The 25,167-nt window shown below is 39.2% G+C and overlaps 1 protein-coding gene across 7 annotated transcripts in view; it reads right to left on the minus strand.

The window, feature by feature from the left end:
• Positions 1-25,167, minus strand: part of pspc1 (paraspeckle component 1) — a 108,926-nt gene that overhangs the window by 65,495 nt on the left and 18,264 nt on the right. For 5 of the 7 annotated variants that reach the window (XR_013888053.1, XR_013888052.1, XM_080197306.1 and 2 more), the window contains 3 exons: positions 22,789-22,873; positions 15,129-15,237; positions 5,134-5,208 (listed from right to left, as the gene is read on the minus strand). Coding sequence is in view for 5 of the 7 variants with exons in the window: in XM_080197306.1 (XP_080053432.1) it covers positions 5,134-5,208; positions 15,129-15,237; positions 22,789-22,873 (269 nt within the window). In the remaining 2 variants the exon portion in view is untranslated. The remainder of the gene's footprint in view (positions 1-5,133; positions 5,209-15,128; positions 15,238-22,788; positions 22,874-25,167) is intronic. The other 2 variants (XM_080197305.1, XM_080197304.1) reach the window with 1 other exon arrangement.

A 25,167-nucleotide genomic window follows, 5' to 3' on the forward strand; every position in this document is an offset into this window, starting at 1 on the left:
TTTTGTATGTGGTATCTTTCATCTTAGTGCAATCAGTTAGCCCAGTCACACTGATGGTCCAGAGTTATGCCAACAGCATGGGTTCGATTCCCATTCTAGCTGAGGCAGACTGCCTCCTCATCCCGCTCAAGAAAGGAAAGTAGTGGCAAATGACTGCTTACAAAAACTGCTAATAAACAGCTAAGATAAAGCATCAGTGGACTACAAGCCCAGACCTGCCTTCAGTACTCGCACAGAATCATTGATAATATGCCTCAGGATTGAAGATACTGAGCCAACAAATACTGAAAAAAATACAGAACATGGAAAATTGGGTTAAGTTCAACAACTGTCTGGCAATTCTGAAAACCCCAGGTATTCTCTGAACTATTAGCGTTTGCAGTACCATGTCCATGCTGCCCTCTCAAATTTAATTCATCCGCTACCAAGAATAAATTGATAAACAGCACTTTAAGTACATTATATCCTGGTGGATTTTACAAGATTCTATTCGAAAGGTGTGTTTATTGTACACCTTGTCACAATTTATCAGTGTTCCATATTACTGTAAACAAACTTTTTTTCCTATTAATTTCCACACAGGGAGTTAAGACACGATTTAATCCATAGATATTGGAGACTATAATTGCAGCAGCACCTTAAGATATAATATAATTTTAACATGGCTGAATTATATTTTTAATTTTATGCAGATACTTATATATTAGAGTAGCGAAAATATCAACTTCAGCTGAAGCATAGGAGGAGTTTTTGTGGTATAAGAATTTACAATGTTGTCTTTGATTCACATGAACATCCTCTTCCACTCATTTCTATTACATAATTTTTACAGTACTTCCTACTGATGCTGAATGTTCTACATTCAAGCATCTGGCAGCAGTTTTTTGAACAATTTATTATCGTTCAATAATCATTTCTCCCAGTATAGAATTCAATTTTGTTTACCATCAGCAGGCACACCAAAAATTCACATTTGATTTTCCAAATAATTCAGTACAATTCCGTCTATTAGTAATGCTCGGAAAATGTCTTGATGCTTTTAAAGAAAAATCCAACCATATCACCACTTCAGCAAAAAGAAAATTAATAACTGTTTTCACTGAAGTGATTGAGGATAATTTTAGGAAAGCATATATTTTCAAAAACTAAACAATGATGTGTTTCACTTTTGCAGTCATAACCATGACAAGTACTATGTTCTTTTCCTCATATGAAAAAAATCACACTCTTCAATATAATTTATGGAACAAACGCAGTCTTACATAAATAATTTCCGCAAGGCAGTGAAGACTAATGGCAGTTGTCTTGATCGATATATGGTTACACTGATGTTAAGTATGCTGTTTCAGGTTAAGTACAGTTTTCTTTGACAAAAGCCCACTCCCTGTAATAAAGTTGCAATAACTCAGCCAGCTATAAAAATAATTGGCACGTATTATTTCATAACGTTTCCATTTTTACATCATATTGTATCAATTCATTTTTTGATGCTTCAAATTTGGTAAGTTTTTCTGTAACTTTTTTCCAGCATCATATTCTCTTTTTGCCTGTCTAGCTATGCCATGAACTGAAAATGTTATAGGAAAACATTATATGAGAAAAATGTTATATGAGATAACATGGATTTAACACAATTTCAAAATAACATCCTTGGTAATAATTCCTATCCCTCCCAAAAAAAACCACCTCGTTACTTAGAATTTAAGAGAAATGTAACCTGGAAACTCCCACATTGCTATTCAATTTCCCTCTTGGGAACCCTGTTTACTTCAGCTGCATGCTAAGCAGATCAACGATATTTGCACTTTGAACAAAAATGCACCTCCATTAGTATTAAACAATTCCACAATTTCACATTACTAACAAGCTCTTGATTAGTTAATTCTCAACACATTTCAAAAAACTCAACAGTTAAACAGAAAGGATTTCAAACTACCAACATCTTATACAATCAAAGCAGAACACTGTAGATGCTGGAAATCTGAAACACAAACAGGAAATGCTAATACTGCCACATCTGCTGACTATTTTCAGCATTTTGCTTTGATTTCTTACATTATCAAATTGTGTAATCAATTTTCAACTTTGTGTTTCTTTCTCAATGTTAATGTTTAGTTCCCAGTTATGCCAAGTTTGGCTAGACTGAAAGAGTAAGAAAAAAGCATACCAATAAAACAAAACACACATGTGCAAATTATTGCAGATCTTAACTGAAGACCTGGTACCAAATGAGGCATGAGTTAACCAACAAGTTTCTCAAATATGTAAGCAGTATGCCATGACACAACCATGACCCTTCAATCTACAATTTGAGACGCAATTCGTAAATCAGGGGCATTTACAGCCTTTAGGGGTTATTTTTGTTCTTTACACTACAGTACAGAAGATATACTTCCAAAAGGATCTGAAAATATTTAAAAAGCACAAGTACTGCATGATTGAAAAAAACTCAACTTGATAATTTTCTACTATTCATGCATTGACTATTTGTTCTGAAACAAAAATTCTTGATCAGTTTTGGAATAGCCAGTTTGGTTTTGAAAAGCATAATATACTTCCACATATTTCGCATGACTCTGATTTATGATAACCAGATTTTTTCTACAGAAACATGCTTCTTTGAAATAGCATTATTCATAGAGGACATGCAGATTTTACCTGCAAATTATCTGAGGCATTAATTCAGTAGATTCCAAGAAAATGTGTTTAATTTTGCTGATGTGGTCACTCAAGTTGAAAACGAGCAGGTAAAATAAGAATATTGCTCATCCAGGGCTAACTTAAAATTATAAAATTACTTTATTCATTAAAGCCATATGTTAACAGCGTATTAATTCTGCAGTAACCTTCTCGATGGGCCATAAGGCTTCTTTCTGCACTGTAGGGATTCTATTCAAATGGATTCTTTGCCAATAATTTATGCCTTTATAAATTATTCCATTACTTGTCACAAGAGAGCATTTTGCTGGCAACTGAAGTTAAACTACTACATTGCTTTAAAAATGGTTTAGTTTTTGGTAGGCAAGGGAATTAAGGGTTATGGGGAGAAAGCTGGAAAGTGGAACTGAGCCACTTCAGATCAGCCATGATCTTATTGAATGGCGGGGCAGGCTCGAGGGGCTAGATAGCCTACTCCTGCTCCTGTTTCTTATGTTATGTTCTTAAAAAGCACTAAATTTTAAGTTAATGATGGATTTACAACAATGCACATGCACTTACCATAATATTTAGTAACCATGGACAGTTTAATGCAATGTTGTGACACAGTAGAAAATAAATCAACAGATCGGGATTTATAAGATTGAGTATGGTGTCTAAACCTACTGAAATACAAAGATTACTTGGATTGGGATACCAAGAACAATTCAAGGTTCCAAATAGCCTAACGGTAGCTCAGCAGCACTGGATTATTCTGCATACGAGTTTCCATGGGTGAGGTATGTTGTGTGATATTTCCCTGCTTGCAGGCATTATGAATGACGAGAAATAGAATAAATCAGGTAGCAGCTCTTACATCTTGCCATAGGCATGGAGACCTGGTTTAGATCACAAGTATACTGTAGATTCAAAACTATTTTGAGAAAACAAACATTAAACATTAACATTGGTCGTGCCAAAATCATGTTCATATTACAGTAGTAGACTACCTTTGGCACAGTAAGATCCTCAGTTTTAGAAACATACCAGATAAATAAACTTAGATGTGCACTGTCACTGTAGTACAACTATTTTGCAAAATTCTGTGTTCCTTTCGCAACTGGCTGATAGAAACAGTAAAATTCTTGGCATTTTCAATTTGCCACAATATTTTAAAAGTTATTTCTAAGAAGTGCGTATGATTCCAAAGTGATTCAAAAGCAGTTCTGTCCAGTATTGGCTTTACAAGTTGACCATACACTGATCATCGGCTGAAGCTTTGGTCGCATCATCTTACGTATCCTTAACATCAAATCACTGGAAATAATAGTTTAAAGCAATATAATTTAACTTCAAAATTCTGCTGTTCCAAATCAATTTTGAATGTTAAGAACTTGTATGTATTTAACACCTTTAAAAGGTATTGAAACACCAGTAGGTGGTTCACAGAACAAACAGGAGGAGAATTAGGTCAGGTGACCAAAAGCTTGGTTAAAGAGTTATCATTTTAAATGGCGTCTAAAGGGCAGAAAGCAAGGAAGAGAGGCAAAGGGGGGATTTCAGAGCTTCGGAGTCTAGGCAAAAGAAGGCACAGCCATAAATGATTGCGCAAATAAAACCTGGCATATACAGGATGCCAGAATTAAGTATTGCAGACATATGAGGTTTGTAGAGTTAGAGGACATTAGAGTTGGGGGAGGAAAGGAGGGATTTGAAAAGCACAAGAATTAAAAAAAAGTCAAGACACTGCTTGACAGGAAGCCAAGCACAGATGATGGCGGGGGAAAGAGAAAAAAAATTCTGTGCTTGCTGATAATTAAGATACGAGTAGATTTTTGGATGACCTTAAGTTTATGGAGGGTAAAACGTGGGAGACCAGCAAGGGGTACAATAGTTGAGTTTCAAGTTAACAAAAGCACGTCTGAGGGTTTCAGCAGCAAATGGGATGAGGCAGGGGCCATGTTATAGAAGTGACAATAGCAAGTCATAGTGATGGCATAAATGAAATCAGAAGCTCATCTCCAGATCAAATGTGATATTAAGATTGAGAGCAAATTGGCTTAGTCTCAGATATTTGACAGGGGAGCAATGGAGTTGGTAGATAGAATTTGAAGCAGGGGCCAAAAATAACAGCTTCAGTCTTCCACAATGTTTAGTTAAAATAAAATTCTGTTCACTTAGTACTGGATAAGTGAGAGAGAGAGAGAGAGAGAGAGAGAGAGAGAGAGGGAGAGATCATCAGCACATTTGAAAACTAATGCAATATCAAATAGGAGGGGACAAGGATATATCCCTGGTGGACACTAGAGGTAACAGTGCAGAAACAGAAACAAAGCCTTGCAAATGACTCACTGGCAAAAATTATGAAGATAATAGAAAAGGATGAGAGCAGTCCCACTCAGCTGGATGACAGTGCAGAGGCATTGGAGAAGTTTGGTATGGTCAACCGTGTCAAAGGCGGCAGACAGGTCGAAAGGATGAGGAGGGAAATTTTACCTTGGACACAGTCACATAGGAGGTCATTTGTAACTTTGGTAAGAGCTGTTTCGGTACTGTGGCAGGGGCGGAAACCTGATTGGAGGGATTCAAACATGGAGCAATTAATTTAATTAATAACATGCAATGTGTTATTAAATACATTCTAAACACACAAATCTTCCATAGATTTTAAGTGTTTGGAAGACAGACTCAAAATTTTAATTCTGGGAAAACATTTGTAGAATAGCCAAAAATGGTGACAAAGACAACATAGCCTCCTTTCATTCACTTGCTTCATTTATAAATTAATGCAAAACACACGTACTTAATGGAAATATTTTTGTTGTATTTATTAGCAATATGCCCGAAGAGGATAACAATCACCAGTTGTGCAACGTATTTTTCAACTGCAGCTTTGAAATAGCAAGAACAAAGCTTGCACGTACTTACAAAGATTATAAATTACTCAAATTCAAGTAGGTACAATGAAAATATATGCAATAAGCCTGCATATTAAACCTAATTGTAACCCTAAAATTTGACACAGAATTATGAGGTTAAATGTGAAACCTTTGCTGGCAAACTGCCAGTCCCCATCCGATAAACACTGAAAGGTAGCACATTTACCATCATTGCAACCTTTCTTTCCAAATACTGTGCTCGGTGCTAAAAATAAGTCTTCCAAATTTTTTAAGCACTTCAATGTCATAAAAGTCCACCCTTTCTTGAAATAGCAGAATTTGCTCAGTTGGCAGGCAAGGTACAAAATTACGTATTTCAGGGCATCAGTACATGCACTAGTAACCCTTCAGTTCATTACAGATTATACCATAAGAGGAAAAACTGTTCATCTTAAATGAGGATTTCCAAAACCATGCTGTGTGCGGGAGCTTTTGTAAAGTGACTGCAAAATGGTGCATGCTAGTAGTTTCTCATCTAAATTCTTCTAAGACTACAAACAAATGTCCAGAAGATCAGCAAACCTGGACTTTGTTTTTATTCATTCATGGAATATGGGTGTCACTAGCTGGTCCATCCCTATTTGCCCTTATTCAGTTGAGTCAACCACATTGTTGTGGCTCTGGAGCCACATTTAGGCCTGACCAGTTAAGGAGGCAGACCTCTTCCCTGAAGAACAACAGTGAACCAGATGGGTTTTTCTGACAATCAATAATGGTTTCATGGTCATCAGTAAATTCTTAATTCAGATATTTTTTATTGAATTTAAATTCCACCATCTGCCGTTGCAGGATTTGAATCAGAGTTCCCAAAATATTAGTTGAGCTTCTGGATTAACAGCTAGTGAGATTAAGACTAAACCATTGTCTCCCTCTTGTTCAAAGCAATAACTGAATTTTAACAGGCAATACCAGGCAAAGCCACCAAACTCTAGAATGAAGATATCTAAAGGAATTATGGATTCTCTAAGTATAGACTATATTGGAGCCTTTCAGGAATCCCAATTTTGTTGATAGTGTTTGAACACTTTTTAAAACTCTTATCGAGAGGGAATCCAAAACTACGGGGTCTGCTGTTTTCAAACGAAACAGGAGAAAAGTTCAACCAAAAGAGCTGTCAAGATTTCTTGGATTACAGAATGCTTTCCCAGGCCCAGGGCACCCTGCTGTCATGAAATGCTCTTGACCTCTGTATAGCTAATGTTGTTCAGTTCTTTAAAAAAATCTGGATCTTTGACATTAATTATCCCTCTGTGGTACCATCATTTTCATGAAAAAGGAGGCATTAACAGAGCTTTGATACCCTTTTCATCCTTCAGTCTGGAAGCATACAACTTCTTTAGCCATTATTATTAGTTAAACTATGTGCTTCCTTTGTTTAAGGGTGAGAACGTGATAAAATTACATCAGCTAACAGGGAAATTGGAACTGAGAAGACAACTGAAGAGCATATAAACTCAACAGATTTGATGGAAAGCAATCTAAAACCTATTAGAAAATCCATCAATCCTAGAAAGTAACATTTGAATAGTTCATGATGACAGCCTTGTTGGTAGTCTTCCCCTCACCAGTCACCACACCTATTCAGCACCTGAATTGGTGTGTAAACAGTGAATACCCCAAGGGCCAAAACTTCTTGACCTGTTGCTGGTACCCAATGTTGCTGCTTCAGATTAGCTAAATTTCATTTGGCTTTTCAAAAGCCAAAAGGCAAGGTAAATCCCACAAACAGCAGACATAGGGAGAATGTACAAACTCTACACAGACAATGCCCCAAGCCAGGAATCAAACTTGGATCCCTGGCGCTGGCAGGTAGCTGTGCTAACCACTGCGACACCATGCGTCAATGATTTGCTCATGATTTGTGTGTTAACTACCAATTCTATTCTGTACATTTATAATTTGTAAACAAACAAATAGGACCAACTTTGAAAAAAGATAGGCAATTACAAATTTCATGGCTATCACCTATGCAATTGAAATATCAAATTTTCAGTTCAACACCAAACACATCTCCATGGATCAGTATTGAGACAGTCTACATTTCCAATGCTTTGTGCAATGATAGGACGCAGGTTTACACTTGCAGTCTCAATTTCTCACAGGCAAACATGCCTTAAAAATTCAAAATTTCACAACGTTCTACAAATTATACTCAACATTTTCATTTGCTGGATTGTGATTAACAGCATTATGTTAATTTGATAATAAATATACAGTATAATAAATTGCAATTTAGGATTCAGTGTTGGGAATCATAATCTTTACATGACTGGGATTTAAGCATCAGTGTGTGAACTAGTCAGTGGAATTCCTTTTTTAAGATGAGGAAAGGTCAACTAAAATTCAGCAATTGGTTGTAATACCGATCAGCAGTTTCCCACAAAATAGTTCATGACTAAATACCTAAAAGCTATGCAACCAAGAGGAGTTACTCAAAATCATAACTACCTGTTCCTTCTTCCTTCATACCGCTTTATATATGGACAATATGTCATATCCACAGTTGCCAGTTTCAAATTATTTAACTAAGGAATTTATTTTCTGTAGTCACTGCACAACAAATCAGATTTTATTGCAGATGTTTTACATATTTATGACTTAACATGTGTAGAAGTCTCTCATTTCATCAAGTTACAGCACAAGAAACACCAATAAACTTACAATTTGGCAGTGCTCCTTAAAAAATGCATTCATTCATGAGATGTGAGCACTGCTAGCAAGGCCAGCATTTATTGCTCATTTTAAACTGCCACTGAAGGTAGTGGTGAAGTCACCTTCTTGAACCACTGTGGTCCATATGGTGCAGGTACATAGGGAGGGAGTTCCAGGATTTTTACGTAGCAATTCTGAAGGAGGCGATACAGTTTTAAGTTTGAATGGCTGCAGCTGGTATTATTCCCACTCGTCTGTTACCCATATCCTTCTAGGTGGTATAGATCAGGGGTTTGGAATGTGCTTTCAAAGGTGCCTTGGCAAGGTTACTTTACAGCAAATTAAACACTTGGCCAACAAAATTAATTCCACTAGAATACAGGTCAGCAGAAAAATGTCAGTTTGGAAATGGTTTTACCCTGTCTGAAATTCACAATTTATAACTACTGCTCAGGTGCATTATGGTAGCAGGGGAAGAAGTGAGTACATCACCCAAATTGTTCTAAAGATGCAAATTCAAGTGAAAAGAATTAAAGCTCCAGTGTTTCTACTTAATAATCAAAAAATAATCTAATATGCACTGTGGCTACATCAGTAATTATTGCTGTTCCATCAATATTTTAGTGCTCAAACTCGCAGGTCAATGTCTGGGTTTCTTAGACATCAGTTTCTTCAGGCATTTTATTGCTCTGCATCTTAGTGTTTCAGAGGTCTATGCATTAATCATCAGGGCAGGCCAGCTGGGACTCACTGCATGCACATTCAGATCTACGTGGTAAAGTATCCTGGGTAATGGCAGTAGCGGGAATTGCCACAAGTTGCTTGAACTCCACTTCCAATCACCAAATGCTTTTGGGAATGTGAGACTTTCCACAATGGATTTCCAGTATGGGCTTACTCCACAGCTGCAGGTGGTGGCAGGTGTCCATTAGACAATTTAGGACAATACACAGTAAGTGCAGGAATATTCCAGGCCAAGAGCATTTGCTGTTAGCAAGGGTGGTGACTTCTTGAAGGAGTAAGATTAAGAATCAAACCACTGGCAACATGGGAGATTTCACTGAGTTGACGGGAAATTTGAGTGGACATGCAGTAGTCAAATCTAATTTGTTAGCTGTCAGCGTGAACAGGCATTTCTGTAATCACAACAGTGATTTCTGAATGATGTGTTGCCACAGTAAAGGACACCAGGCAGACACAGGATATCCCAGAAGGGGAACAGCCTGTAATGGAGTTAATGACATAGACAGAGAAAAAGTCAACATGCTTCAGGTTTTAGAAGCTAAAGGAAAAAAAATCCAAAAACAGGATCTTAAAAAGGTAATCTCAGGCTCAGTCCTAGTGAGTATAGAAACAGGAAAATAAGGTAGGCAAAGGTATAACTAAGAATGCGTGAAGGAGGGCAGATTTCAGGTTCCTGGACATTGGGATGGATTCTCAGGGAATAGGCACCTAGGCATGATGGATGGGATGCACCTGAACAAAGCCAACAAAAATGCTGTTGCTAAGAGATCAACTAGCATTGCTAAGGAGGGAGAAAGCAGGAATTGGAAAATAGGAAGCGAAGAGCAGAAGTGAAATCAGAAGTCAAAGAGATACAAGCAACATTAAAATTCCCAAAGTTGCAAAAAAGACCAGACAGATAACAAAAGTAGCAAAGATTGGTGAGTTGTAGGCACAAAGTGTTAGATAGCATCATCGTGTATCCGAGTAACAGATTTGATTCAAACAAAGCCAGAAATATTACTGGATACTGAATATTTGTAAAGCTAGAAAAGGAGAAAGGAAGGGACATGACAATATTAATCAAGCATTACGTTAGAACCACAAAAGGACAAAGTACACGAGGAAATATTGGAGGCATGTGATAAAGGGATGACAATAATCATGGGTGATTCTAATCTACAAATGAACTGGTTTAAATCAGATTGGCAGTACTGGCCTGGATGCAGAGTTCACAGAATGCTTGAGAAAGTTTCTTAAAGCAGCACTTCCTGGAATCAATTAGGAAGATTACATTCAATTTGGCAGTGTGTAACGTGACAGAATTAATGATGAGTCAAGGCACCCCAAGGTAACAGCCATCACAATGTGATTGAATTTTACATCCAGTTTGAAAGGGAGAAGAAAATGGGTCTAAGACTGCTATTTAAATAAGGTTACTAAGTGGACATGAAAGTTTAACTAGTTGAAGCAAACAGAGATAAGAGGGCAGAAGATGAATCAACAGAGCAGCAGCGGCTGATCTTCAGGGGATATTTCATAATACTTAATGTATATTCAAAAAATCTGTAACCATTTGTGGTTAACAAAATAAATTAAGGCAAGTATCAAACTTAAGGAAAAAGTCCAAAAACGAGTAATAGGTCAGAAGATAAAGAACTGCAAAGAATGACCAAAAGGTTAACCAGGAGAAAAATTAGAACATGAGGAAACTGGTGAAAATCAGAAAATCAGAGAGAATTTATCATTGAGGTTAGAGCTGTGTACTCGGGAAGGCACACCGGGATTTCCAGAAGACATTTGATAAAGTGCCATATAAACTAAAAGTTCATGACATAGAGGTTAATGTATCAGCCTGTAAAGAAAATTGGCTGGCAAAAAAAAACAGGAGTATAAGCATAAATGGGTCTTTTTCTGACTGGCAAGACATGGCATGGCATGCGTGGTCCTACACCTGCGTGTGCTAAGACATCAACTTTTTACAATTTATGCCAATGACTTAGATCAGGGGGTGCTAAGGTGTGGCAGCAAAGTTCACAGAGGACCCAAAGATAGGTAGGAAAGTATGTTGTGAAATGGACACAAGGATGTTGCAGATTGATACAGATCTGAGTGATTGCGCAAAATTCTGGCAGGAGTAGATGGTATACACTTTTGCAGGAAGAATAAAGTGGCGGGGCATCATATAAACTGAACAAATGCAGAATTCTGAGGTACAGAAAAATCAAAGTTTTGTAATGCAGGAATCACAAAATGTTAGCATTCAGGTACAGCACATCACTAAGAAGGCTAATGGAATGCTATCCTTTATAAGGAGAGGAATTAAACATAAAAATAAAGAGGTTAGACTTCAGTTATAGAGGGCTTTGGTGAGATGATATCTTGAATTCCTCGTACATCATTGGTCTCCTTATTAAAAATTGGGGCATTGAGAGGAGGTTAACTAGATTGATACCAGGAGTGGGCGGGTTATCTTGCAAGGAAAAGCTGGACAGACCAAGTTTGTTTTCACTGGAGTTTAGAAAAGGGAAGGATGACTTGATGGAAGTATACAAAATCCTGAACAGTCTTGACAAGGGTGTTTCCTCTTATGGATGAGTCCAGACATATGAGGCAGTGTTTTAAAATTAGGGAGTGCCCTTTTAGCAGAGAGATAAAGAGAATATTTTTCCTCTCAAAAGGGTTGTGCAACTTTGCAACTCTGCCTTAGAAGGTGGTGGAGGTGAGGGTCATTGAACATTTTTAAGACAGCTGTCAACAGATTCTTGTTAAGCAAGGGAATCAGATCACAAAGGGCTAAGATGAGTATGTGGAATTCGAAACAGAGCTCAGCCATGATTTACAAATTAGCCAGGAAGGACCTAAAGAGAGCTCAGAAGAGCCAGGAGGGGATATGAGAAGTCTCTGGCAGATAGGATCAAGGAAAACCCTAAAGCTTTCTATAGGTACGTCAGGAATAAAAGAATGACTAGGGTATTATTAGGGCCAGTCAAGGACAGTAGTGGTAAGTTGTGCATGGAGGCCAAAGAGATAGGAGAGGAGCTAAATGAATATTTTTCGTCAGTATTCATACAAGAAAGGACCACGCTGTCGAGGAGCTATTAGATTAGATGGGATTGAAGTTCAAAAGGAGAAGCTGTTAGCAATTCTGGAAAGTATCAAAATAGAAAAGTCCCCTGGGCTGGATGGGATTTATCCTAGGGCTCTCTGGGAGGAGACTGCAGAGCCTTTGGCTTTGATCTTTAGGTTGTCGTTGTCTACAAGAATAGTGCCAGAAGACTGGAGGGTAGCAAATTTTGGCCCCTTGTTCAAGAAGAGGAATAGAGACAACACTGGTAATTATAGACCAGTGAGCCTTACTTCTGTTGTGGGCAAAGTTTGGGAAAGGATTATGAGAGACAGGATTTATCATCATCTAGAAAGGAATAATTTGATTAGGGATAGTCAACACTGTTTTGTGAAGGGTAGGTCATGCCTCACAAACCTTACTGAGTTCTTTGAGAAGGTGACCAAAGAGGTGGATGGGGTAAAGCAATTGATATGGTGTATATGGATTTCAGTAAAGCATTTGATAACGTTCCCCATGATAAGCTATTGCAGAAGATAGGGAGACATGGGATTGAGCTGATTTAGCATTTTGGATCAGAGATTGGCTAGCTGTAAGACAGAGGCTGGTGGCTGATGGGAAATGTTCATCCTAGAGTTCAGTTACTAGTGGTGTACTGCAAGGATCTGTTTTGGGGCCACTGCTGTTTTGTCACTTTTATAAATGACCCAGATGAGAACATAGAAGGATGGGTTAGTAAATTTGCAGAAGACACTGAAGTCGGTGGCGTTGTAGACAGTGCAGAAGGATGTTGCAGATTACAGAGGGACGTAGATAAGCTGCAGAGTTGGGCTGAGAGGTGGCAAATGGAGTTTAAAGCGGAGAAGTGTGAGGTGATTCACTTTGGAAGGAGTATCAGGAATACAGAGTACTGGGCTAATGGTAAGGTACTTGGTAGTGCGGATGAGCGGAGAGATCTCAGTGTCCACGTGCATAGATCCCTGAAAGTTGGCACCCAGATTGATAGGGTTGTTAAGAAGGCATACGGTGTGTTAGCTTTTATTGGTAGAGGGATTGAGTTTTGGAGTTATGAGGTCATGTTGCAGCTGTACAAAACTCTGCTGTGGCCGCACTTGGAGTATTGCGGATATAGCTGCCGCATTATAGGAAGCACGTAGAAGCGGTGCAGAGGAGATTTACCAGGATGTTGCCTGGTACAGTGGGAAAGTCTTATGAGAATAGGCTGAGGGACTTGAGGCTGTTTTTGTTAGAGAGGTTAAGGGCTGACTTAATAGAGGCATATAAGATGATCAGAGGATTAGGTAGGCTCTCACTGTCCATCCTTTCTCCTTGGATGGAGGTGACTAGCACGAGGGGACATAGCTTTAAATTGAGGGTGATAGATATAGAACAGATGTCAGAGATAGATTCTTTACTCAGAGTAGTAAGGGCATGGAGTGCCCTGACTGCAGCAGAAGTGGACTCGCCAACATTATGGGCATTTAAATGGTCATTGGATAAACATATGGATGATATTGGAATAGCATAGGTTAGATGGGCTTTAGATTGTTGCGCCAACACATGAAACCATCAAGGACCAAAGGGCCTGTACTGTGCTGTAATGCTCTATGATCTTATGCTGAATGGTGGAGCAGGCTCAAGGGGCCGAATTGCCTCCTTCTGGCCCTTTACAAACATACAAGATAGAAGAAGAGGAAACTGAAGAGTTAATGGGCGACGATGAGTTTACAAGAAAGATTAGCAGGCAATATTAGATTGAACCCAAAAACATTATGACCAAAAAGTGTACTTTATAGATAAGTTTTAAGCAGTAAACCATTCAGCATATACAAAGGTAGATCGCCATACAAAGACAGAGGTAGAGGACAAAGCTAAGGCCAAGCTTTAATTGGGTACTTTGCACCTGCCTTCACAAAAGGAAGAAGATGACATTAAGGTCAGAGACAGATGATAATAGAGTAAGCATGCTATAAAGATTATTCCACTAAGTCACCTGGTTCAGAAGCAACATCCTGTTGTGTTGCTGAAAGAAGTAAAAAGATAGAAACAACGGAGGCACCTTTAATTCTCATTGGATGCAGTAGTCATTAATGAATTAAAAAAGGATTCACCGCTCTTCATATGTTGGCATTAGCATATACAGAAACAAAAATCAAAAGTTCTCTCTTTAAATTCATTTTAGGACTTTTATCATTGAGGCTCATTTTAGTAGCTTAATACTGACAATGAAATTAGGATTTGCTCTATGTTGAGAGTTTTTAAAAAATACCAAAAAAAGGATATCCAAACTATGTGAGGAATATGTCCAGAAACAATGACAAAATTAAACAAATGAGATTTTGATACCAATAAGAGTATACATCAGACAACTGTGCAAACTAGCTTACTATTCAATTCAAAGTGAAAAACATGGCATTAATTTCACTACCGTGAAATCAGTGGTATGAAATAAAGTACCATTGCACATTTGCACCCTAGTAACAAGTCTGTAAAAATTAATTCCTCGTATCACATCTGGTCTAAAAGTGTGGTAGCTTGTTTACTGTTGTCCAAACTAGATCAAAAAAGTGGCATTTTATAAAAATAAATTCAGATAGTAGTATACTTCTGTGTTGAGGGGATGATACTGATAAAGTACTAGAGTTACATGTTTTAGAACTACAACTTAGGCACTCTAGACAGGGTGTCCTTTTGAAAAAAGATAGAATTTATATCAGGAAACTTACTCAGCAAATATTCACCTGTTACAATGAAACACTAGATTCAAATGCTGGATTAAAACTGAATTATGTTGAAATAAATGTTTTTAAAAAGTACTTGATAAGTGTTTAATTATATTTAATAGGTGAAGAATCTACAGAGTTTAAAAATTAAACAGTCAGGATTCTGTCCTTTTGCACAACGCTATGGCAACAAAACTGCAATAAAATTACAGACCACTAAAAATCCATCAAACTGCAGAACATCAACAGTATTAATCTTTACTATAAAAGGGACAATCTTAAAAAGGAAAAGGCTTTCACCTTTTATACAAATTTCAAAATAAAATTCTGGACTCGTCTAAAATAAATACTTTCCTGTCACCCACCCAAGCTGGTTTTCTTACTTACGTTGTCCATGTAGTTGGGTTTATACCCTTCTTGTTGTTGCCTTCTCAATTCATCCTGCTCTCTCTGGCGCATCATTTCCTCCTCTCGTCGGCGACGTTCCTCTTCATGTCTGTCAAAATTTAGTATACTCTGTTAAGATAACAAGCAACTTACAATATGTCCAACTTAAACAACTGATAGTGGTATTGGAACTATTTTCTTGATTTGTGGTTTTACTAAACACAAACTTTGAAGTACATCATGATTATTACCTAATTGTGGAAAACAGAGGCATGTCTGGTTTAGTCAATACTGCAAGCTCCTCCTTATTAACATCTCACAAATTGTGCCCAAGTTGGGCAAGTTATCTCTCAGGCTTGTTAAGCTAGCCTGTATTCAGCTAACATCCCAGACTCCTCTATTACAAACTCTGCTTAATCCTAAACCAAAGGACAGATCCCACAAGAGATGGCAGCATAGGAATAATGTGGAGTTGCTGGTGTTGGACTGGGGTAAACACAGTAAGAAATCTCACAACACCAGGTTAAAGTCCAACAAGTTTATTTGGTAGCAAAATCTGGGATAGTGGAGTCGAACACTTTAGGAACTTTCAAGAGGATAGGCACATGGAGCACTTCAGGATTATTAGTGAGGGGATAGCTTGATCTTGGGATTGGACACAGCATGGCACAACACTGAGGGCCGAAAGCCCTGTACTGTGCTGTAACATTCTATGTTCTATTAAAATCCACTTGCTTTTGAAGCACTGCTCCTTCATCAGGTAAGGCCTCAACCGGGATCTTGGGTTCATGCCACATGAACAGTACTATAAACAGTACATGAACAGATATGAGCCCAAGATTCCGGTTAAGGCTTTACCTGACGAAGGAGCAGTGCTCTGAAAGCTAGTAGATTTTGCTACCAAATAAACCTGTTGGACTTTAACCTGGTGTTGTGAGACTTCTTACTGAGCATAGGAATATACAGAGAGGAGAAAATGGTCTTGGGAGCCATCAACATTGACTCCAGATGCTATGATGTTTTTCATGTCATCAGATTAAACATGGCCAAGCAAACCTGCTGATTACCATCTATCAAGCTCCCTCAACTGATGATTCAGTACTTCATCACCTTCAGCATTATTTTTATAAAAGAGCAAAGGGCACACAACATATTATGGATGCGCACATCAGCCTCACTATGGACTTGAAGGACATAGCTGCCTGCTGGCAGTGAGATAACCAAAAAGAAAAAAAAACTTTCACTTACTCCATGAGTCACAATTTTGCTGGCCAGTTTATTGCAATGTTTCATCAAACACTTTAAAATCTTCATCTATCTGCAAAAGTATCCATGACAGTACAGATAGGAGTGATCCCTAAACATACCTAGTGGAGACAATGTCAGAATTTCACAGGGAGGACAATGTTTATTGTGTTGTGTGGTATAGCCACTGATAATTGCAATTCTATTTGAAATTGTTCAGATGAAGCAGTCCATGTTGTTATGCAGTAATGCCTGGGCAGCATAACTGCTAAGCAGCAGATAACTATTAGGCCACAAGTGACAAGAAATGACCACCATGCCAGGATTTTCAACAGTATCCACAGTCAGCAAATTCCCCCATCATTAACATCTTGAAGGTAGCATTAAATCAAACTCAATTGAGCCAGACACAAATACATTTGCTAAAAGTCAGGAGGTTGCTAATCAACAGTGACCCGCTTCCTTTTTAAAATTATTTCTTCATGGAATGTGGGCATCGCAGGCTGGCCAACCTTTGTTGTCCATCCCTATTTGCTCAAGTGCAGCTGAAAGTCAACCAGCTGAAATGCAGCTCTGAAGTCACAGACTAGGTGAGGACAGCAGATTTCCTTCCCTAGAGGGTGTTAGTGAACCGGATGGATTTTTCTGACAATCGACAGTAGTTTCATGGTCATCAGTAGATTCTTAATTCCAGGTTTTTTTAAATTGAATTCAAATTCCACCATCTGCCATGGCAGGATTTGAATCCAAGTCCCCAGAATATTAGCTGAATTTCTGGATTAATAACCTCATGACAATGCAACTAGGCCATCACCTCCCCCCTGACTACCTAAAGCTTATCAACATTCATATCAGGAATGTGATGAAATATTTGCCACTTTCCTGGGTGAGTCCAGCAAGAACAGTCAAGAAACACGATACTATTCAAGAAAAAGCAGCCACTTGACTCGCACACCATTCTCTTCACCATGCCAGCACCATACACCATCTACAAGGTGCATCCATGTCGGCAACCCCAATGATCGAAGCAAATAGGAATATCAGGTTCAGCAAGCTTCCCAAGTGTCTTTTAGATCAAACCAAGTAGACAAACTCAAATTAAATTAGGAGTCACACACCACTTTGACTTGGCAATATAATCCCGGAACATCCTATTGAACAATAGGAGTATAAGCACCACAGAGGCTGCAGGAACTTAAAAAGGTGATGACTACCCGCTGAAAGGACAGTTTGGGATGAGAAGTAAATGCCAGCCTTGTCAACAGTATCCACAATCTAGAAATAAAAAAGAGAATTCTTTTTCTATTCGGATCCAAAACAACGTTTCAAGACAGATAAGCCAGACACTAGATTCTGGACCATATGTAGTAACACTACATTCTGCACTCTCCTTTCTTTCTCTATGAATGGCATGCTTTGTATAGCATGCAAGAAATAATACATTTCACTGTATATTAATGTGACAGTAATAAATTAAATCAAAGTTAGCAGCAAGTGAAGTTCAATTTCAACTGAAGTTTTGATAAATTCAAGCTATTCGCAACAGAAATGAAATGTATTTCAAAACACCCCCATACCAACCATGGACATGTAAATTTTACCACGGGCGATGTGGTAAATTCTGCCATTAAAAGAAAAGCAAAGAAAGGAGTGTGTGACAGGAAATTGGAAAAGGAAAAGATGCACGCAAACACTGATGAATGGAGATTAAGATAGTTGGTGAAAGAATCCATGAAAACGATGACTGCAAACGCTGGGAATTGCAGATAGGCAACAGGGATTATTGGACAGTGGAGCTGTTGCTGCAGCTTAGGTCTTAGGCACCAGTTTTACATAGTCTATGCAAAAGAATAGTTTTATAGGTCACAGAACTCAGTTAGAGATGAACCCAGAGACAACAAACATGCAAAATAATATATACTGTGGAGGCAGGGATACAGTGAAGGCGAGGCCGGACGATTTGCAGAAGCGGGAACAGGATGTCTTACTAACACTAAAGCAAAGATAAAACATATCTTTCATGTCGTCATTTTCATTTGGTCCATCTGTAGCTTTTCCCGTACTGGACTTCTGTCTCCATTTTCTGGGAGTAGCTACTAACTACTGTTCACCACAAGCCCACAGCTACCTTACACCCAGCTGCCTACAAAGATTCTATTCCAGTTTCTTACTTTCTGACAATGCAATCTTGCATTCTGGTGCTTTTCCCCCCTCAAAAAAAGGTCCTTCCCCAACATGGCCAATTGAACATAAGGGCCAAAAGCTTTGACAAAGGGTCATCTACACTTGAAAAGTCAGCTCTTTTCTCTCCTTACAGAAGGACAAGAAAATTACAGCACAGGAACAGGCCCTTCAGCCCTCCAAGCCTGCAGCCAAACTTAACTAAAATCCCCTACAAATCCCTCCATTCCCATCTTATTCATGTATTTATCAAGAAGGCCCTTAAAAGTCACTACCGTACGCGCTTCCACTACCTCCCCCGGCAGTGGGTTCCAAGCACCCACCACCCTCTATGTAAAAAACCTGCCTCATACTTCTCCCTTAAACCTTGCCCCTCACACCTTAAACCTATGCCCCCAAGTAATTGATTCTTCCACCATGGGAAAAGGCTCGACTAGCCACTCTGTCCATGCCTCAGTCTTGTAGACTTCCATCAGGTTGCCCCTCAACCTTCATCGCTCCAGTGAGAACAAACCAAGTTTCTCCAATCTCTCCTTATAGCTAATGCCCTCCATACCAGGCAACGTCCTGGTGAAACCTTCCTGTACCCTCTCCAAAGCCTCCACATCCTTCTGTTAGTGTGGCAACCAGAATTGAACACTATATTCCAAGTGCGGCCTCACTAAGGTTCTATAAAGCTGCAACATGACTTGCCAATTTTTTAAACTCAATTTTTAAAGGCAAGCATGCCATATGCCTTCTTGACTACCTTCTCTGCCTGCCTTGCCACTTTCAATGACCTGTGTACCTGTACACTCAGATCCCTCTGCCTAGCAATACTCTTAAGGGCTCTGCCATTTACTGTATATTTCCTATCTGTAGGAGATCTTCCAAAATGCATTATCTCACATTTGATGCTGCCAGACCTGCTGAGATTTTTCAGCATTTTCTCTTTTGGTTTCAGATTCCAACATCTGCTTTTATCCAGAACACAAGGGCCATGTCTGTTTCATATAATTCTGCTCCCACAGATTCCCCTTTCTCCCAGAATTATGGCAGGTCTTGTCTTCACCTTCAACCTCACCAGCATTTGCAGTCAACATATAATCCTCCATCATGTACAATTACATCTCCACTGCCATGTCCTCTTCAGCATTACAAAAGGGACATGCTCCTCCATGACATATTGAACACCATCTTTCCCATTGCCCTATTCCATGTAAGCACTGAAGATACTACATCTGTCTTTTTAACCTCCTTCCTTTACATGGTCCAAGGCCCAAACACTTCTAAGCAAATTCAGTGTTTCTTGTGCTCATTTCAATTTAGTATATAGCATTTGCTGCTCATGCACTCTGTTCCCTAGGGGAGATCAAATGATAACCATGCCACTGGTTTGAAAAACATCTGTTCAGTTCACAAATGTAAATTGAGCTTCCTGTCTCTTGTTGTTACAATTCCTCACCTTGCTCCCACCGTGACCTTTCTATCCCTGCCTGCATTCCAATGAAGCCTGAATACAAGGTCAAGGAAAGGCACCTCATCTTCTGACTCAGCACTCTTACTGTCTTCTGTGCTCAACACTGAGTTCAATAATTTTAAGTCATAACCTCTGTCACTATTTTGTCCTATACTCTTTTTAGCTGGTTTAATCTTGTCTTGTTTCTTTCTGTATCTTTGCATCCCTTTACTGCATTTCAATGGTTGCTACATAGCCATTCATCGGGACACATCTTTTGTCTCTGAAATCTAGTCAATCCATTACCACGCCATTCGGCTGTTGTTCCAGGAAACCATGTCACGTAATCTCTCGTCATCTACCCTATCATACATTATTTCACACAGTAGTGCCCTGGCACCCCCGACAACGCGTTCTCAACCTAGTAGATGTCACAAATCCATGGTTCTGTGGTGGTGGTGGTGGGGAAATCAGTGCAACCTGAAATATTAAATTTTGTCTCAACAGGTGCTATCTAAATAGCTGAGTATTTCCAGGACTTTTGCTTTTTATCTCATCTCCCGATATAGTAGTTTCACATCAATTCTAAAAATTTATTTTTGCATTTTGCAATTAGCTTGGTTCATTTTATAGTACTCTCATATCAAAGAGTAACGGACTGCAGTGCAAGTGCAGCACATGAATAAATCATCTTGAGTGGCACACTACCGCAGTGCTGGAGAACTCTGGTTCAGGCGTGGAGTAAAAGTTCTTTGTAAAAGGCTTTGTTCTCACGTCTGGCTAATATTCCACTCTCAAATCAACAGCGAAGGGATTAACTTGTTGTTCATTGCGCATGATTGTGGAAAAACAAACAACAATTATATTTTGAAGCATGCAATGTCTGAAGTATTTTGGAAGGAAATATCTAAATGATGCAATGACACACCAGAAAAATTTGTTAGTTTCTAACATGTGGCCTGATTTTCCCTTCTCCCCGGTTTAGCACAGGACAGATCGCACACATCCAAATTGATGAACGCAGCCAACTTCCAGCCTTCAGCCTAGAAATAATAGATGATCACCTCCAAATCGTGCAAATTACAGGCCAATTTAAGGGACTTCAACCTGAAAAAATAATGACTTCTCGTTTCTGGACGTTATTGGTGGTCTGTGGCAGCTTTCAGTAGCCAAATAGCTTCAGCCCTAAAGTTCAAGCAAGAACATTATGCAGTAGTTGTACAGAACATTGATCAAAACCCCACTGTAATACTGTGATTTAACTTAAGGACTGCACTACAGGGAAAAAAAGTTATTCCACTATGTTTAGAGGTTTCAGACCAGGACCTTGAAAATTATATATATAAAAAAAAGACAATTGATTAAGATAGAGAAACTAGTTATTCTCATGAGGGAATCTGGGGACCCAAAAGATTAGCTCAGTTGTTCCCTCCAAATGCCACTGTCCTACTGAGTATTTCCAAACAGCAAACTGATGATTTGGACACTATCAAATTTTACCTGGAAATAGAGGTTGACATGATGATATTATTAATGTTGACTTCTATTAGTGTTTTAAACACGTGTACTTGCTCAGACATTTAAATTAGCAAAATAAATCAGGAATCTGAAAACGTATTTATTTCAACGTGTATAATTCAAGCTGCATGCTGGGGAGAGGTTAGATAGTGCAGGAAAAGAGATGCTGACACGTGGGTCCATGATTCAAAGTCCAGGTTGATGGCTTGGTAATTCCTTTTTGCTGGCAGTTTGTGTCTCACCTGAAATGAGTTGGGATAGTCTCCATCTAGTATGGTAACTGGTACAATGAAACAACTCTCATTGCAAGTCCTTGCCTTTTCAAATTTCAGGTTTCTGAGGACCAACATAAATTCAGTATTTTTCTTGTAGCAGTTACAACAGTGCCAGGTACAGAGACACACGTGCTTCAAGATATAGGGACGAGACCTTGTTTGCTAGTGTGGTATTTTTATACTGCTCACTTTTTTTTGAGCAGCTTTATACAAGTAACATACGTCATTCAGCACCAAATTAGGGTAAGATTTTATTGTGAACTAAAGCCAGCTAACAACTAGATGGAGACTACCCCAACTCATTTCAGGTGAGACACAAACTGCCAGCAAAAAGGAATTACCAAGCCATCAACCTGGACTTTGAATCCTGGACCCATATGTCAGCATCTCTTCTCCTGCATGCAGCTCGAATTATATTCCATCTCATAACGACACCATCAACATACAAAAGTACGGCAGTAACATTCTCCCGATCAATATAATTAATTGCAGCACATACTATATGGCTGATGCAAACAAAAATGCACGGCACAGACCAGCGCACACAAAAAAAACCCACCACATAGCAGTAATACACAGCCAGATCCAAAAAAAGGAGATTCATGAATAAATGATTCCTTGCACTAGTTTTTCATTAGAAATGCAAAGTAGAGCTAATTAATTACATGCATCCAAGACTAGACAGTTACAGACTTAGACCAACAGGATGTGAAATTTGATTTCACTGTGCTCCACTTAAAAGAATACATTATTTGGAAGACAAGTCAGCATTCAAAATGACATTTACAAATGACGCAAAACATCATTAGCATACAGGAGGAGTAGTGAACTTCCATTTCAGATTTTCAGTAACAGATACAACCATCACTCTAATCTCTTCCACTTAAATGTACGAAAAACAGACAAGTCAGATCATCAAGCTTGTTACCACAAGTTTAAGGTAAATACTTAAGAAGAAGAATCCGGTAACATGCTACAATATCATGCTCTGAATTGGACATACCTCATTTCTATTTGTTTTCGTTTCTGCAGCTCTTGATTCCTCATTTCTTCCAGACGTCTCAACTCCTCTTGGCGTCTCATCAAATCTACAAAGAACAACCAGCCTGAATTTAACATTTATTGCAGAACACACATTAGATCAATAACTTCCACAGATACTTCTTTCAGTGGACAAGGAACTTAACAACATTTTCATTAAATTTCCCCAGTGCTGCTTGATTTCACTGTGATGCAACACAATTATGTAGCACACAAGCAAAAGTTAGTACTTCCAACGTAGCTACATAATTACCAACACAGCAACAGGAAACCACAGCAGCCCAGACAATCCAAAAATAGCAATGTTCTTTGTAGGCACAGACTACAAAACATTCCACTCAAAACCGTCTGATACCCCCTTGGTACAAATATTTAAAAATGCATTTGAATTTTTATGGAAAGATTTAAAGAAAGACCTTTAACCTCTTTTTACACCAACCTGAGTTCCTTATTAGCTTCATGAGGATGACCATCATCCCAGTATTGAAGAAAAGCCAGGAAGCGTGCCTTAATGACTATCGTCCAGTGGCTCTGACAGCCATCATTATGAAGTGCTTCGAAAGTTTGTCATGGTATGAATCAATTAAAGCCTCCCAGATGGTCTGAATTCACTACAGCTTGCCTACCACAACAGGTCCACAGCAGTTGCCACCTCGCTAGCCCTACACTCAACCCTAGAACACCTAGACAAAGACACCAATGTCAAGACTCCTATTTACCAAAGCTCAGCCTTCAATAATATTATTCCTACAAAACTCATTTCCAAACTCAGTGGCTCGGCCCCATTCTCTATGATTGGATCCATGACTTCCTGACCACAGACTGCAATCAATAAGGAGGCAACATCACCCCCATCATCCTTAACACTGGTGCCTCACAAGGCTGTGTCCTCAGCCTTTTTACTACACTCCTTATACACCTATCACCGTGTGGCCAAATTCCCCTCCAGCTCAATTTTCAAGTTTGCTGATGACACCACCGTAGTGGGCCTGATGTCAAACAATAATGAGACAGAGAATCTGGTGAACTGACAATAATCTCTCCTTCACTGTTAGTAAAATGAAGGAAGTAGTCACAAACTTTAGTAAGCATAGTGGAAGACATGCCCTGTCTACATCAACGGGGACAAAATGAAAATGGTCGAGAGCTTCAAGTTTCTAGGTGTCCAGATCACCAACTACCTGTCCCAGTCCCTCCACGCTGATGTTATAGTTAATTTAAGAAAGCCCACCAACACCTCTATTTTCTCAGGAGGCTAAGGGAATATGGCATGTCTGCTACAACTCTCTCCAACTTTTACAGATGCACCATAGAAAGCATTCTTTATGGTTGTATCACAGCTTGGTATGGCTCCTGCTCTGTCCAAGACCGCAAAAATACTACAAAGGCTCACGAACAAAAACCCAGTCCATCATGCAAACCAGCCTCCCATCCACTGACTCTGTCTACACTTGCTGCTGCCTCAGAAAAGCAGCCAACATAATCAAGGACTCCACGCACCCTGGACATTCTCTGCCACCTTTTGTCAGGAAAAAGATAGAAAAGTTTGTGACACATACCAACCGACTCACGAACAGCTTCTCCCCTGCTGCCAGACTTCTGAATGGAGCTACCTCATTAAGTTGACCTTTCTCCACATCCTAGCTATGACTGCAACAGTGCACTCTGCACTCCCTTGTTTCCTTCTCTATGTATGGTATACTTTGTACAGTGTGCAAGAAACAATATTTTTCACTGCATACTAATACATGTGAAAATAAATTAAATCAAGACATTTTAAAAAATTTAACATGATTTAGTGCACGTTAAGTGCCAAACTATAGTTTCAGCTTCGATGCTTTCAGTGTTCACAACCTCTTGGACTTGTGCAAAATATCTTTCACTGCACAATGAGCAATATCTGACATCCTTCAGTAAATGGCTGGGCCAGACAGCTTTCGCCCTTTAATGACTGCAATGTGCTCCGGCCTCCAGCTGACCCCTGTTGCACCCTGCCTGAAGGTGAGGACCTGGACATCACCTCCTCCTCACACACCACTCAGAACCATGGCCTAATTGGGAGAGGGCGGGAAAGTGGAACTGAGCAGCGACAGATCAGCCATGATCTTATTGAATGGCGGGGCAGGCTCGAAGGGCTGGATGGCCTACTCCTGCTCCTATTTCTTATGTTCTTATGTTCTAATGCACAACCACACTGCCAAAGTGTTGCAGGCCACCCAAGTGGTCTAAGTGCAATTGACGGCAATGGCAAGGAGCAGCAGGGATGCAAGGCTGGCCTGATACATGTATGCAGGGAGTTAGCTTCGGCTCTAGGTCTGTGTTAGCCACGAAGTTCTAGTAC

Source organism: Carcharhinus amblyrhynchos, chromosome 10 (assembly GCF_965287045.1).
Source record: "Carcharhinus amblyrhynchos chromosome 10, sCarAmb.v2.hapA, whole genome shotgun sequence".
Classification (NCBI taxonomy): Eukaryota; Metazoa; Chordata; class Chondrichthyes; order Carcharhiniformes; family Carcharhinidae; genus Carcharhinus; species Carcharhinus amblyrhynchos.